Source organism: Lemur catta, chromosome 5, assembly GCF_020740605.2.
Source record: "Lemur catta isolate mLemCat1 chromosome 5, mLemCat1.pri, whole genome shotgun sequence".
NCBI classification, from domain to species: Eukaryota; Metazoa; Chordata; class Mammalia; order Primates; family Lemuridae; genus Lemur; species Lemur catta.
Genome location: NC_059132.1, coordinates 36,671,293 through 36,686,072, shown reverse-complemented (window position 1 = coordinate 36,686,072; position 14,780 = coordinate 36,671,293). Strand labels below are relative to the sequence as shown.

The window sequence follows — 14,780 nt, the reverse complement described above, 5'->3', positions numbered from 1 at the left end:
GCCAGAGAGAGAGAGAGGGGAGGGGGCCCGGCCCTGGGAGCTGGAGGCCTTTCCTCCTTGTGTTTCTTTATAATATTCATGAATGCGTAAAAGGATATTAACGTACTGCATGATTTGTCTCCCATCCAAGCACAGCAGCAGTGGTGTACAAACCCCTCTCGTAGGGAGGGGCTTATTCTTACCTTAATGAGCTCCCTTTCCACTCCTGAGGACACTGAGTCCCAGAGAGGGGACAGGATGTGCACAGTGCCCTTGGCATGGAGTGCTGGGCCTGGCCTTGGCTTCCGTCGACTCAAACCCCGTCCTCTCTCCGGTACCCCCGGCTGCCTCGATTCAGGAAACGGAAACCAATGTGCCACAGAAACAGTCTTTGACAACAAAGGTGCCACGTCACTGAGGAAAGAAACTCTGCCCTCACGGTCCCTCCTTCCCTGCCGGGCACCCGCAGCAGGTGCTTGTGTCCGAAGCATGAGAAGCCTCGCTGTCCTGGGACCAGTGGTTTCCGAATGACACTTCCCTGGGTGACGGACCAGGCTGCAGAGAGCTGACGGCACGTGGTCCTGAGGCCCGGGGTGGCCGAGATTGGGCTTTCGTCCTCTCGCAGGAGCGACGGGAAACCACAGACCGCTGGGTCTTCTGGCCTTGTACCCGGGCTCCTCACCGCCGCCATCTGTAAAACCAGGTTTGTTTCATTTTCTGTAGGGATGGTGCGGCCTCTCTGAGCTACCGTGTCCCGGATGGGCCCGAGAAGGTTCCTGTCTTGCACATTGATGAGAAGAGCTTCCTGGTGCCAGGGTCTGTGATGGGGACGTCCACAATTGAAGTGACTGCACAAGAGCATTTTGGGGCCAACGAAACCATCATTGTTGGTGTCAAGGTAGGATCATGTTTTCCCCATTTTTGGAGCAATAAAAACAGTGGCACTGAGATAATATTTCCTCCCTCTCAGGTGTTAAAGTGAATACATTCACCTTCCAGCTGAGAAATTGTAGGTAGGAATTTATGTAGGAATAACTTGGGAGCAAAGATCTTAGACAGGTAAAAATCCACAGCATCTTCTGGCCAACAGAGGCGAAGATCATTGGAGATCATTGATTCCAAGTACCTTGTCTTATGGATGGGGAAACTGAGGCCCAGTGAGGTCCACGATTGGCCTAAGGTCACAGAGCTGGGATTGGCACCACAGCTTCCTGACCGGAGTGCTGGTGCTAAGCCCACTGTGCCTGGTCACTGACATCGTCACCACGATGGGGAGCCCCTGCCCTGGGCCAGCCCCGGGCCAGAGCACGGTCAGTTCTGAGGAGCAGACAGACGCACCCTGTGACTGTGACGATAACGCTGTGCTGTCCCGGAAGGAGCCTCTGAGAGTGGGCGGGTCAGGCATGGCACGGGCAGAGGTGTGTGAGGTTCAGGGGCAGAGCCTCGGGTGGGGGCTGAGGGTCTGGAACGGAGGGTTTGGGGAAGCGGGGTCTGGCTTTGTGATCAGATCATGAAATGCACCGGATTCCGGGCAGTTCAGTGCAGGTTAACAGTGTGGGCTCTAGAGCCAGGCTGTCTGAGTCCAATCCCAGCTCGGCCACCAGGAGGCTGTGTGACCTTGGGCAAGTTAATGCACCTCTCTGTGCCTCCATTTCCTTGCCTGTAAAATGGAGATAGTAGCGTTGTGAAGGTTAAATGAATTATTTATAACGTGTGAAGCACTTAGAATGGTACTTCACACATGGCCAGTGCTCAGTAGATACTATCTGCTCCTGTTGCCATTTCACAGTAAAGAGGTTGAAGCCCATGCTGGACTTCCTGGATTTTATTTTTAAGGAAAGAGTGACAGAGATGAGGGGTGTGTTTGGAAAGTTTGCTCCGCATCAGGTGGAGCTTGAGAGAAAGGGGGTCAGTGCAGGGAAACCAGCCAGCAGACTGAGGACGGGACCTGGCTAGGACCACTGGGTGGGCCGGGTGACCATCTGGAAGTGGGGCTTGAGGGGAGGGAGGGCTGGGGTGACCAGACTGATGATGGTCCTACACTGTGGCGTGGAGCACAGAGGTGGGGGCTGGCATGGGGGCAAGGAGTTGAGGAGTCTGGGCCCAGGGAGTTAGAGGTGGCTGTGGCCTCTCTGGGTGAGGCTGGGCGGCCCACCGGGCAGGGGTGTCTGGAGCTCCCTGAGGAAGGCTGGGGGCAGGGTGGGACATGGGGTGGAGCCTCCAGCCCAGACATGGAGCCCTGGGAGTGGGGGGAGCACCCAGGCTTGTGCAGGGCAGGAGAGGGTGGGGGAAGGCCTTGGGCCACTGCTTGGACGGGAGCAGGAGCTGAGAGGAGACTGCAACTGGCAGTCAGGAGGAGAAAGGACACTCTGGGACAGGAGAGGCAGGGCTGGGCAGCGGAGTGGGGTGCAGCCTGTGGTCAGTCCCTGGGGATGCACAGTTGTAGGAGGTGGTGCCTTGGCAGCAGGAGCCCTGGGGCAGTTCGCAGGTGATGGAAGCCCAGTCACCTAAGGCTCTGCATCGGCTGCAGCTCTGGGAGCTGCGGGGGCTCCGGGAGTAGTGAGACCCCAGCCCTGCTCCCCAGGAGTTCACATCCTGGGAGAAACCAGACCCGTGGGCGGCAGGGAGTGCTGCTGGCTGCTGAGAGGGCGGCGGCCTTCCAGGTGGAGGAGGTGGCCTTGGGCCTGAAGGGCAGAGGCCACTGGGCTCTGCAGAGGAGGCTGGGGGGATGCGGCAGAGGGGACACAGGGAGGCCTGCAGCCTGGGGAGGTTTGGGGTGGGCCGGAGGACCCGCTGGGGAATCTGGGCAGGCTGGGTCCTGGGGGCCCTCACTGCCTGGGCTATGTGAGTTCACATTTTGCTCATGTGGACTCAAGTGACAGTAAAGCAAAATGGATCCTTCTCTCTTGGCTGGGAGATTAATTAACTAAATTCATGAACAAAGAAGAGATCGTGTCTGTGGTAGAAGCCAAAATCCACAAAATCTGCAGCCCACCCAGCCGGATGAATGAATTCAGCTCCCTGGTCTGCTGCTGGGAGAAGTAGCTTGTTCAGTGTGAGAACACCGGGCAGCGATGTCTGACCCGCCTGCACTCGAACCCAGTTCTGCCAGGTTCCACCAAGGCATTTGTGCTTTGAGCCTCAGTGTTCTCACCTGTGAAATGGGTAACATTGTGCCCCAGCACACAGTGGGCACTCAATCAGCTGCCTTGGCTGCCTCCCCAGATAGCAGCTGGTGTCCCTTAGAATATCATGGCCCGTCAAGTTCGCCCATCCACACCAGCCTCCAGGAGGCCACAGGCTCCAAAGTGATTGTCACTGTGGGAGACAGAAGCTCGCGTGGTACAGAATGAGGGGCTCGCGCGGTCTTTAGAGAACCTGCCAGGCTCCAGGGAGCAGGGAGGTGGCTTCTCGGGCCCTTCTTAGGGGTTTTATCAGCTTTTCTGGTTTAAACTCACACCAACTCGAGAGAGAGCATTTAACCCATCTCCTCCCTGCCTTTCAGCCTTTCAGCGTTTTAGAAATCTGAGTCCTGCACAAGCCCAGCCAGGGAAAGGAATCATCATAAAAGAGCCCAGCTCCCGAAGTTGCCTGTTTGGGAACTGGAAATGCAATTTCTGCCCTAGGGCATCAGAGCAAAGAAAGCCACAGTTTACCACCATTGATCCCAGAAACTAATGACTTAGCAGACTAGTCACCTATTTTGAATTTTATAATTGCTCTCCCAAGTTGTGCATAGCACATTCAACCCATCCCCCGCCCATGACAGCCCTGGACAGCAGTTGCCAGAAATGAACAAGTTAATACAGGCTGTTTTTCTAAAACCACCTACACACCTTGCAGAATTAAATACCACTCTTCTTGTTCTGATGCGTGGGGCAGCTTTTTTGTTTCCTGGTAACCTGTCCTTTCCTGCATCAGGGCAGGGACAGCTCTCTGCTGCTGGCCAGTGACACTCAGTGTATTAGTGGAGAACCGGTGCCCTCCTAACGTGCAGAGTCAACATGCCTTCGTCCCCTGGTGACAGGGACAGGAGACACGCATCAGTGGGCCTGGGCTGTCTGCCGTGCCCCTGGATGCGTGCTCTAGAAGAAATGCTGAAATTCTGATCCGAAACTCCCCGTGATTCAGCATGACCCTTGCTCTGTGTAACTCATCCTTGGCTTTTATCAGCTGTGACTCCATCCCCAAGCTCTGGGCAGCCCTGGGCCTCCGCGTGGGAGGCGCATGGGCGCAGGTGGCTTTCTTGGATTGCTCTCATTCTGGGGTTTGGGTCTCCTGGGCCTGGGTGTGGTGACCGGCAGGCCTGGTCACACCCTCTCTCTCCCTCCCCCTCTCTAGGTGAGTGCTCCCTGGCCCAGAGGGGAATTGTGGAGACCTTGCACCCAGAGTCCCTCCTCAGGTCCTGCGGCAGTTCCAGCCAGCCGTCTCCGATTTCCCAGCACGTGATTGTCTCACCATGGAGCCAGGCTTTGACGCTGCTCTGGGTAAGTTTGCCAGGAGTTGAAAGTGAAATGGACTTGCAGAGGGTCTTTGCCCTGTGGACATGTCGGGTTCGCTGCATGTTCAGCTCACGGCAGCCGTCTGTCCGGAGCAGCAGAGGTTGTCAGGAGCCCAGCCTGGGGATTGATGCCAGGGTCCTGGCCTCTGTGGCTCCAAGTGGCCGCCAGGAGGGGGTGGCCTTCCTGAGCTGGGTCATGGCTGTTCTCACCACCACCTACACCCATGGGAAAGGATGCAGAGTTCAGAGCGGAAAACCCCGGCCGGGTCAGAGTCCTCCTCTGCTGTCCCTGCCGTTCTGCCTGTGGGGGTGGAGGCTGCTCCCCTCCCGGCCTCCTCTCCTCACATGGGGATGATGGGGCCTTGCCCTGCCTGCGTGGAGCAAGTGAGAGGCGCCAGCATGTCCTTAGTGTGAATAGTTAAGGGCTGTCCTGAGGGCTGGAGCCTAACTGCGGCAAGGCTGGGAGACCAGCACGGTGGAGCTGAGGCCACACCGTGGGCTGCTGTCAGGTCTGGGAGATGCGTCCTGTGGCACACTCAGTGCTGGGCCCGACCTCAGAGCTGTCAGTCACGGTCCTGCTGCCCTCATTCTTCCCTAAATCTGCCCCAGGAAGGCTGCGATGTTCTCCCTCTGGACCAAGAGAATCCGAGGGCCAGCACAACACCGACACGCTGGTGTGGCCGTGGAAGGGACTCCACCCTGGCACCCAGGTTCCAGGTCTGCGGAGCTCCCCAGGCCCCGCTCAACAGTGCTCATCCAAGGCCAGGCCGAGGAGGCCAGGACGGGAGCCAGAACAGTTCCAGCCCGTGCCTTCGTGGAGCCTCCCGCTGCACCTGGGTCCGAGCCGTCCCGCGTCAGCCCTGGCTCGACCTGCAGCCCAGGGCTGGGTTGTGGTGTCTGCCACTTATTCTCCCTCCTTCCGGGCCAGGCTGGCTGGGCCCTGAGCTGCAGGGCTGGCCCTCACATGCTTCTTACTGCCCCAGGAGTGCCACTTAAAGGAGGATCATGATGTCAGCTATGTTGTAGCATTCCCCTGACGCCAATCAGAATTTCAAGAAAAAGAAATTGAATATTTCAAGGATACACATGACGAGGTCTTTAAAAGCCTAAAGTTATTAAAGGTTTTCAAAGTATAGATGGAACGGTCCCTTAAGAATTGTACAGGTTTAAATTTCTAATGAAGTAAATATCAGTGTCTCTAAGCATGTAAACAGAAAACACTTGTTTCCTTTAAAGAGGAAAATGTTCTCGTGACCAAAAAATGAAAAAAACACTGTAGGTTTTACCCAGCCATGATTGGCCCATTTCTTGCTCTGACCTCATATAGGACCATTGTCACCAAATCCCCAACGCCTATATAAGCCCCTGGCTGGGTCTAGGATTTTGGTCTTATTGCCCAGGAAGCTGTTTTTGGTGACCTGTGGACCTTGACCGTAGCGCTACTGCTTTGTCTTCATTGGTGAACATTGTTAGTGTAGTTAGTATAGTTAGCTTGCTGGTTAGTTGTGTTAGCGTAGGATAGTTATTAGTTTGTTACCATAGTATGGTTAATATTGTTTGTTAGTAGCATTCATGTAGCATAGTTAACATTGTTTTTTATTAAGATAGTATACTTAGTATTGTTCTTTTGCCCTGTTAGTATAATTAGTATAATTAGTATTATGTAATATTATTTGTTATTGTCATTAGTGTAGTTAGTACTGTTCGTACCCTTACCCTACTTAATATAGTTGAGAGTGTTCATTAGTTAGTTATCGTAGACTTAGCATAGAGGGGCCATGGCGCAGGATTTGGCCCCCAGCGAACCCATGGAGGAGTTGGACTATTATGATTTCCTCAGGGAACTGGGCTCCGGTGCGCACAGCAAGGTGATGCTGGCCGTGTGCTCTATAACTAACACCGAGGTGGCCATCAAAAAGGCCAAGAAGACCAGCTCCCCACTGATAAGATTCCGCAGGGAGGTTCAATACCTGAGGGCCCTACAACATCCTAATATACTGAAGCTTATCAGGGTCTTCGAGGATGAAAAACGAATGTGCCTGGCAACAGAGTATGCCAGTGGCAGGGACCTTGGCAGGCTTCTCGGGAAACAACAGCGCCTCAGTGAGCGCGACGCCCGTCCCCTATTCCGCCAGCTGCTGGCTGCGGTGCAACACTGCCACAAGAATCACGTTGTCCACCGCAACCTAAAGCCGGCCAACATCCTGCTGGACGGAAAACATGAAAAAGTTATATTAGCTGACTTCAGCCTCGCCGAGACTTTCACTGAGGAGGGCTACCTGAACAGATTTTGTGGCACTCCTGCTTTTAGTGCCCCAGAGATGTTCCTGCGTCAGAAATATGTGGGACCGGAGGTGGACGTGTGGAGCCTGGGCGTGGTCATCTACAACATGGTAGCCGGGCATGTTCCATTTATGGGCGACAACTGGGAGCAACTGAAGAAAAACATCATTGGGGGAATCTATGAAACACCAGATTTCTTCTCTGATGAACTCAGAGAGCTGGTGAGGAAGTGCCTCACCATTGACGGTAAATTGAGGCCCACCGTCGCTGAACTCATGGAGGATGCTTGGATGCAGATGCAGGACCCAATCATCAACCACCCAGTGATGACAAAACCTCATTATAGGCCAATAAATCTGCATGACAGCTCCGCCTGCTACTACCCTACCCTTGAGTCAGAGCAAAGAGGAGACAGCTCTGTCCAGGCTGGGGAGACCGAGACCTCTGCCTCGGAAGAGGGCCAGGGCCGGAAGGGGCCTGCCAGGAGACTTGGCAATTTCCTATTAAGAATGTGCTGCATCCTGCCGCCCAGAGAGACCTGCTGCACGCGGTCGAACAGGGTGGTGCCAGTGCAAGAAGACAGCTGAAGCGGCCAAGGGCAAGTATCTGGGGCGGTCTAGCCACCCTCCCTGCATCTTATGTTATTTAATATGGTCTTGCTGATATTATTTTTAATAGGCAAGTCATAGATGTATACATGCATGCAGTACAATGTGAAGTTTAGGTATATGTGCACTATGTGGAACGGTGACATAAAGCTAATTAACGTATCCGTCACTTCAGAAAGGTAAACGCAGCGTGATGTCACTTGCTGAATCTGCAAAGCTGACCTCATGGAAGTAGAATAACTTGATGGTGATGAGAGGCTGGGGGGTGGCAGAGGGAGGGCATGGGTAGTTGGTCACAGGGCACAGAGTTTCAGACAGACGGGAGGAGGAAGCCCTGACATGTGCGGCACAGCAGGGTACAAGAGTCAATGAGAATGTCCTGCACATGTCAGAATACCTGAGAGTCCCCTTCACATGTCTCCTTGCCTTTAGAATGGAGAGCAAGACGACCGACCCTGAGCTCCCCAGATCCCAACACAGAGTGGGAGGTCGGCCAGGCGTGGACTGACAGCTGACAGCTCCCACCCACCGCTGTCACCGGCACGTGTGAGTGTGTCGCTTGCTCTCTGCTTCAGCATTGGTCGCCACCAGCACCTCGTTTGCCTGTTTGCGGCGGGTCTTTTGGGCTGGCAGGAAGGGGTGTAGTTTCAAGGTGACATCGGCGAGTCTCCTGGTGAGCTTCTACGGCCCATGTTCAGGGGGAAGGTTGAGGTCTTCCCCTCAGGCCATCCAGCCTGGTGGGAGTCGGCTTCCCTGGATGTTTCCTGGGGACAGGTCCCTCCTCCTGGCTCTCTGCCATGTCAGCAGGGCACCGTGCTAGGACAGAGGCTCATGGGCAGGCAGTCACTGTGGTTTCCTGGTCTCCTCTGGCATCTGCTGCCCATTCACCCACAGACCCCTCATCATTGGAAGGAGCATGGGCCTCTCCCGGGGGCCAAGGGTCAGGAACTTGTTCAGAAATGTTTTCATCTCAGCATTGCAGGTGTGATGTTGCTTGAAGATTCCCCCAGTTCTCTCCATGCAGTGGCACAGTCCTGGCTGTCATGGTGTAGAGGACTACCCCAGCCACTATATGTCCACCGCTGGTCCCATGTAGTCCTGGTTGGGGAACTTCTAGGGCACAAAAACGAGGGCTTCCACAAATGTGCCACTAAATATGGCAAACCCAAAGTCGGCTAGTTTCATCTTGTCATTGTCATCAAGTCGGATGTTTTGGGGTTGTAGGATGTAATGTGGTTCTCGTGGCAATACTGCACGCAGCCGGGATTATTGTGTCATTACACAGCGGGCGTCTTCAGCCTCAGTGACATCCCCCCGCTTCAGGATGTTTGGATGAGTCAGGTGCCTCTGGCTTTGACCTCCATTTTGACAAGTTCCAGGCTATGGAGGCTCTGATTGGACATTATTTTGATGGCTACCTTTGTCCCATCCACTGCTGCACCAGCCACTTTTCTTCAGGAGGGTGTCATTGTTTAGTCCCTCATTGAACAAATCGCAGGTGGCGCCCTGCTGCTTGGTCACGTCTATCCATGAGAACTCTGCCCTAGCTGTGCTAGGTAACTAGTGAACACTGCCAGCTACACGACCTGGGCTGGGAGCACTGACGATGCTACGATACCAGCTCCATGAACCAGGCTAACAGTACCGATAGTACTAACTGTCCTGACAATACTGACTGCACTATGCTGTCGCTCCTGACAGACAATCGGCTGTACTGTGCTAGCACCGCTAGCGACCCGTACTGACTGTGCTTTGCTGCCACTACTGACAGACAGCACTGACTGTGCTATGCTAGCACTGCTGATGGGCGACACTAACTACACTGTCCACACCAACACTGCTAACTAACGAGGGTGAAACGGAGTTGCTACGGTCAGACTACCAGTTCTCCAGCACCTTCCTGATCAATAAGCTCTGGTTACGGCTTTACTAACACCTACGCTCAGCCTAGGTCTTAGTAATTCTGTAACACTGGCTGTTTCTGATGTCAGAGCTGGGGGGGGAGGGGGGAGACCCAGAGAGAGCCAGAGAGCCCACCTCCTGGGGCACTTTTACTCCAGGGCACCAGAGTTGTAGTGAAGGCAGGGCTCAGTTCCCGTGGAAGGCTGTGGTCTTGACCTCTTCTTGCCTGGGACCTTTTTCAGTAACTCTGGCTCTGGTGAAAACCCTTTCACAGTGGCAGCTTCCATTTGAAAAGCTTTTTCTGCTTTCTGGGCTGCTGTCAGTGCCGCTCTGTTTCCTCTCACCTCTCCCCATCCCGGTTATCAAAGACCTTGAGGGCCAGGTTTAAAGTTCTGCTTGTGGAGCCTGAGACCCCTTCTCAAGTTCTGGAGTTTATGCCAAACAGTGGGGCTGGCTGGGAGATATGTCCATTGCTAAGAGGCATTGCTCCTCCCTAGTGTCAGGATGTAGATTAGTAAAGACGAGAATGACTTCAGACAGGAAAGGGGTGGCATTTCATGCTGGCTTCATCCATGGGGGCACCTGATTCGCAATGCCTTCTGACCCTGCAGCCTCTCAGAAAGGGGAGCAGGGGTGCAGGCAGGCACGGAGTTCTGGGATGGCTGCTCAGGTGAGGGAAATGGAGACAGAGAGGAAGCAGGAGGAAGGAGGGATCCAAAAGAGAAACATCGTCCAGACAGTGAGGCAGTGAGAGAGATGCAGGGCTCAGAAGTGACATGAGGCAGGCAGAGTGAAGACCAGGAAGTCTAACAAGTTTAAAGAAAGTTTGAAAGCAGAGGTCGTTAGACTCTTTGCTGCCAGTGGTGATGGCAGTTCAGGTAGCATCAAGCAGAGATTCATTCTCTGGCCAAATTTCCTGGTCCTTTAATTCACTGAACATTGGGATAGGGCTCGATGAGTCCCAAAGTTCCAACCGAACGTTGCCATGATGGACGTTTTTAAGCATAGTCATATGCTGACAAAAGTCTGAGGGGGCAACCCGAACTCAGATGACCATTGAAGGTCTGATTAGACATCTGGCGTCCCCAAAAATCTGAAGTCAGACTAAAACCTAGTGATCTGGGCCAGAGAATGGGCATCCCATCTATGACTCAGATTGTGTCCTTGAAGGTTCTCCATAGCCCGGCGTCCCTGGGTCTGGGTGAAGACTGATGGGGGAAGTCCCTCCTGGAATCAGTGGTTAGGCTGCATCCCTCCATGCCACGCTCCCGAGTGGTAGACCCAGGTGCTGGGTTTTTTCCTGGACTAAGGAAGCCAAACCAAACTGACAAGCTATCACTCTCCACATTGTGCCAGAGACCCAGTGACTCACCGAATGCCAAACAATTTGAGGGCACTGAGAGAGATGTCCTAGGAATTGCACAGGAGGGAGCAGTATCAAGACTGAAGCAGCTCTTCTTATATGAAGGGGAAAGAAAGACCTTCTCAGACAAACAAAGACTGAGGGAATTCATCAAGACAAGACCTGCTCTCCAGGAAGTACTGAGAACGGCATTACACACGGATCGGCACAATAAACACTCACCAGTGTAAAATCATCCCAAAGGTGAAGGTCAAAGGCCAGGTACCACAATGGCTCCAGAGAGAATACAAAGTTGCAACGTTCAACTCAACAGGATGAACAGAAATCTGCCCCACTTATGAATTCCTTCAATAAATGTGAATGGTTTGAAGTGCCCACTGGAGAGACATGGCCTGGCCGAATGGATAAGTATGCACAAGCCAGGTATCGGCTGTCTTCAGGAAACACATGTAACCCACCAGGATGCACTCAGACCCGAGGTAAAGGGATGGAAAGAAATATTCCACATAAATGGAAGCCAAAAGAAAGCCAGCTTAGCAGTTCTGATTTCAGATAACTTAGTCTTCAACAAAAGTAATGTAAGATAAAGATGGTCACTATAGAACCATGAAGAACCATTCAACAAGAAGACATAATAATTCTACATGTTTATACACCTAAGTGAATTGCAGCCAGATTCATAAACCAAATCCTACTTGATCTAAACAAAATGATAAACAGCAGCACTGTAATAGCCGGGTGCTTCAACACACCTCTGACAGAACAGGACAGACCCTCCGAACAGATAATAAAGAAGCAATGGACTTAAACAGAGCTCTAGAACAAATGGGCCTGACTGATAGTTACACAACATTCTACCCGACAACCACTGAATATACGTTTTTCTCATCGGCTCATAGGACATTCTCTAAGATTGACCGTATCCTAGGCCACAAAGCATGTCTCAACAAATTTAAAAAAATAGAAATTATCCGATGCATCTTCTCAGACCACAGTGGAATAAATTTAGAAATCAACTCCAGCATGAACTCTCATCTCTACACAAAGTCAAGCAAACTAAACAAGCTTCTGTTGAAAAATTCTTCAGTTAAGGAGGAAATTAAGATGGAAGTCAAAAGACTCTATCAACTAAATGATAAAGAAGACTCAAGTTGTCAAAGTCTGTGTGACATAGATAAGGCAGTCTTGAGGGAAAAACTTATACCCATAAGTGCCTACATCCAAAAGGCAGAAAGATCACAGATCAACAATCTGATGAATCATCTCGAAGAACTGGAAGAGGATGAGCAAAGCAACCCCAAACCCAGCAGAAGAAAAGAAATAACATCAGAGCAGAACTAAATGAAATCGATAATTAAAAAAACTGTATGGAAGATTAATAAAACAAAGGGTTGGTTCTTTGAAAAGATAAACAAAATTGACAGCCTCTCGCTAGATTAATGAGAAGCAGAAAAGAAAGGACTCTAATCTCAATCAGAAATGAGAAAGGATAAATTACAGCTATTGTTACGGAAATATAAAATGTCATCTATGAATACTATAAAAGCCTCTATGCACATAAAGTTGAAAATGTGGAGGAAATGGACAAACTCTTAGAAACACACAGCCTCCCTAGGTTCCATCAGGAAGAAATAGAGTTCCTGAACAGACCAATATCAAGTATCAAACTGGAAGCAGAAATAGTTAACCTTCCTTACAAGAAAATTCCCAGACCAGATGGTTTCACACAGGAATTGTACCAGACCTACAGAGAACTGGTGCCTGGCAGGGCACGGTGGCTCACACCTGCAATCCTAGCACTCTGGGAAGTCAAGGCTGGAGCATCTCTAGAGGTGAGGAGTTCGAGACCAGCCTGACCAAGAAGGAGACCCTGTCTCTATGGAAAAATAGAAAAAAATTATCCAGACAATTAAAAATAGAAACAAACAGAAATTAGCCAAACAAATGTAGTCCCAGCTGCTTGGGAGCCTGAGGCAGGAGGATCACTTGAGCCCAGGAGTTTGAGGTGAGCTAGGCTAATAATGCCAGGGCACTCTAGCCCTAGAAACAGGGTGGGACTTTGTCTCAAACAAAACAAAACAAAACAAAAAACAATAAGTGTCAGTGAAGACGTGGAGAAATTGGAATTCTCGTGCACTGATGGAGGGAACATACAATGGTGTCACTGCTACGGAAGATAGTATAGTCATTCCTGAGAAAATTAAATAGAATTACTCTGTGATCCAGCAATCCCACCTCTGGGTTTGGGATTCAATACCCAAAGGTATTGAAAGCACAATCGCAAAGAGGTATTTGTCCTCTCACGTTCATAGCCGTGTTCTTCACAACAGCCGAAAGGTGGAAGCAACCCAAGTGTTCACCAGTGAAGAATGGATGAACCAAATGTGGTCCATACACACGGTGGACTATTAGTCAGCCTTCAAAACGAAGGAGATTCTGACGCATGCTACCACGTGGATGAACCTGGGGACATTGTGCTGAGTGATTACACCAGTCACAAAAGGTAAATACTGTCTAATTCCACTGATACGAGGTACCCGGAGTAGTCAAATTCATGGGGACGGGAAGTAGAAGGGTGGTTGCCGGGGGGATGGGAATGAGGGAGTTATTGCTTCTTGGGGACAGAGTTGCAGGTTATGAGATGAGTTGTGTGGATACACGGTGGTGATGCTTGCACAGCAGTGTGCGTGTCCTTCACGCCCCGGAACTCTACATGTAAAAGTGCAAAAGTGGGAGGTTTTTTGTTATGTGTACTTTATGAGAATCAAATAAGGTTTCAAAAATTTAATTAAAACATGAATGGAAAATAAAGGCAGGGATGTAGGGCAACTGTTAGTAGCAGTTTCAATTGATGGAACCACTTTGGGAAAGATATTTGGCAGTAACGATGTGTGTCCCATGGCCTAGGAGTCTCATTATTAGGGATGCACCAAAGAGAAATGCCCACGTGTGTCCCCAAAAGGGAAGGGGCACAGATGTTCTTAGCCCTGTAGATCAGAGCCCCACAGTGGAAGGGGCCGAAGTGTGCACAGTAGCAGGGGCAAACCCATTGCTCTGTATTCACATATCAGCCCAATGTATAGAAATGTGGGTGAAGGATGCACAATGTGCAGCAAATGAGGAATCTCATGAACAACACTGAGCAGAGGAAGCCAGATACAGAAGAGTCTGTACTCAGTGATTCCCTTTATAGAAAGTGCAGCATCAAGTAACACTGAGCCATGCTGGTAGAAGTCAGCTTAGTGGTTTCCCCGGGACAGGGGCTAGACATCAGATGGGGCTCCAGGAGATTTTGGGGTGCCGATAATCTGTTTCTTGATCTGGGTACAGGACACAGGATGTGTTCAATATGTGGGAAAAATTATTGTCAATTTTATATCTGTGTGAATTATACTGAAATTAAAAATCTTTAATTTAAAAACATCAGATTGCATATCAAGCCCAGGATGAAAGAGGAACCCTCAGCCTGTCCTGCCTTCCCCAGCAAAAGCAAGTTCACGGTGACCGTGTGATCCTCTTGGTGTGGAGGGGCTGCCACCTGGGTCTAAGCAGTGCAGCATCCTCAGGGTGACAGCCGAGGCCCAGGGCTCCAGCACTCTCCTGGTGAGCTACAAACAGGGCCACGTCCACCTGCGTGCCAGGATCACCATCGGGGCCTACCTGCCCCAAGGTGAGCCAGGGTCCCTGCCCTTCACCGCCCACCCTGCCCAGTCCTTCCCTGATGGGAATCACTCACTTGCTCTGACAAATCTGTATGAAAACCCAATTGTTCAGAGTAGCTTTTGCCATAAATCTGTCTCCCTGTGATTTTCCAGCTGAAAGCAGGAACTGATGCAGAAGGAGCAGAGCCTCCCCCACGGGGACAGTGGTTGCTGACATCCATGTGATCACGTGAGGCAGCGCTTGGCAGGCTTGGCGGGGTGCTGACCTGCCAGGCTCTCCTGACGAAGGCAGGACTGTGGGCTCCAAAGGCTTCGAAATGTTTGCGGCAGGGGTCAGAGGACGGGGCACTTCTGGCCCACTCCAGAGTTGCCCTGCAGAGTCCTTACAGGTCCGCAGCATTGGGACAGTGGCCTTTGGTGTGTTCGATTCCAGGCCCTCCTGGGACCTGCGTGCGGGGTGGATTCTGCCACTTGCCTGATGT

At 51.6% G+C, this 14,780-nt stretch overlaps 1 protein-coding gene across 1 annotated transcript in view; it reads left to right on the top strand.

Annotated features, from left to right (window-relative positions):
• Window positions 1-14,118, top strand: part of LOC123638758 (nuclear pore membrane glycoprotein 210-like) — a 72,296-nt gene extending 58,178 nt beyond the window's left edge. Inside the window, exons 19-21 of the mRNA XM_045552587.1 lie at window positions 703-877; window positions 4,321-4,466; window positions 14,064-14,118. Coding sequence (XP_045408543.1) covers window positions 703-877; window positions 4,321-4,428 — 283 coding nt within the window. The 3' untranslated portion in view covers window positions 4,429-4,466; window positions 14,064-14,118. The remainder of the gene's footprint in view (window positions 1-702; window positions 878-4,320; window positions 4,467-14,063) is intronic.
• The last annotated feature ends 662 nt before the right edge of the window (window positions 14,119-14,780 follow it).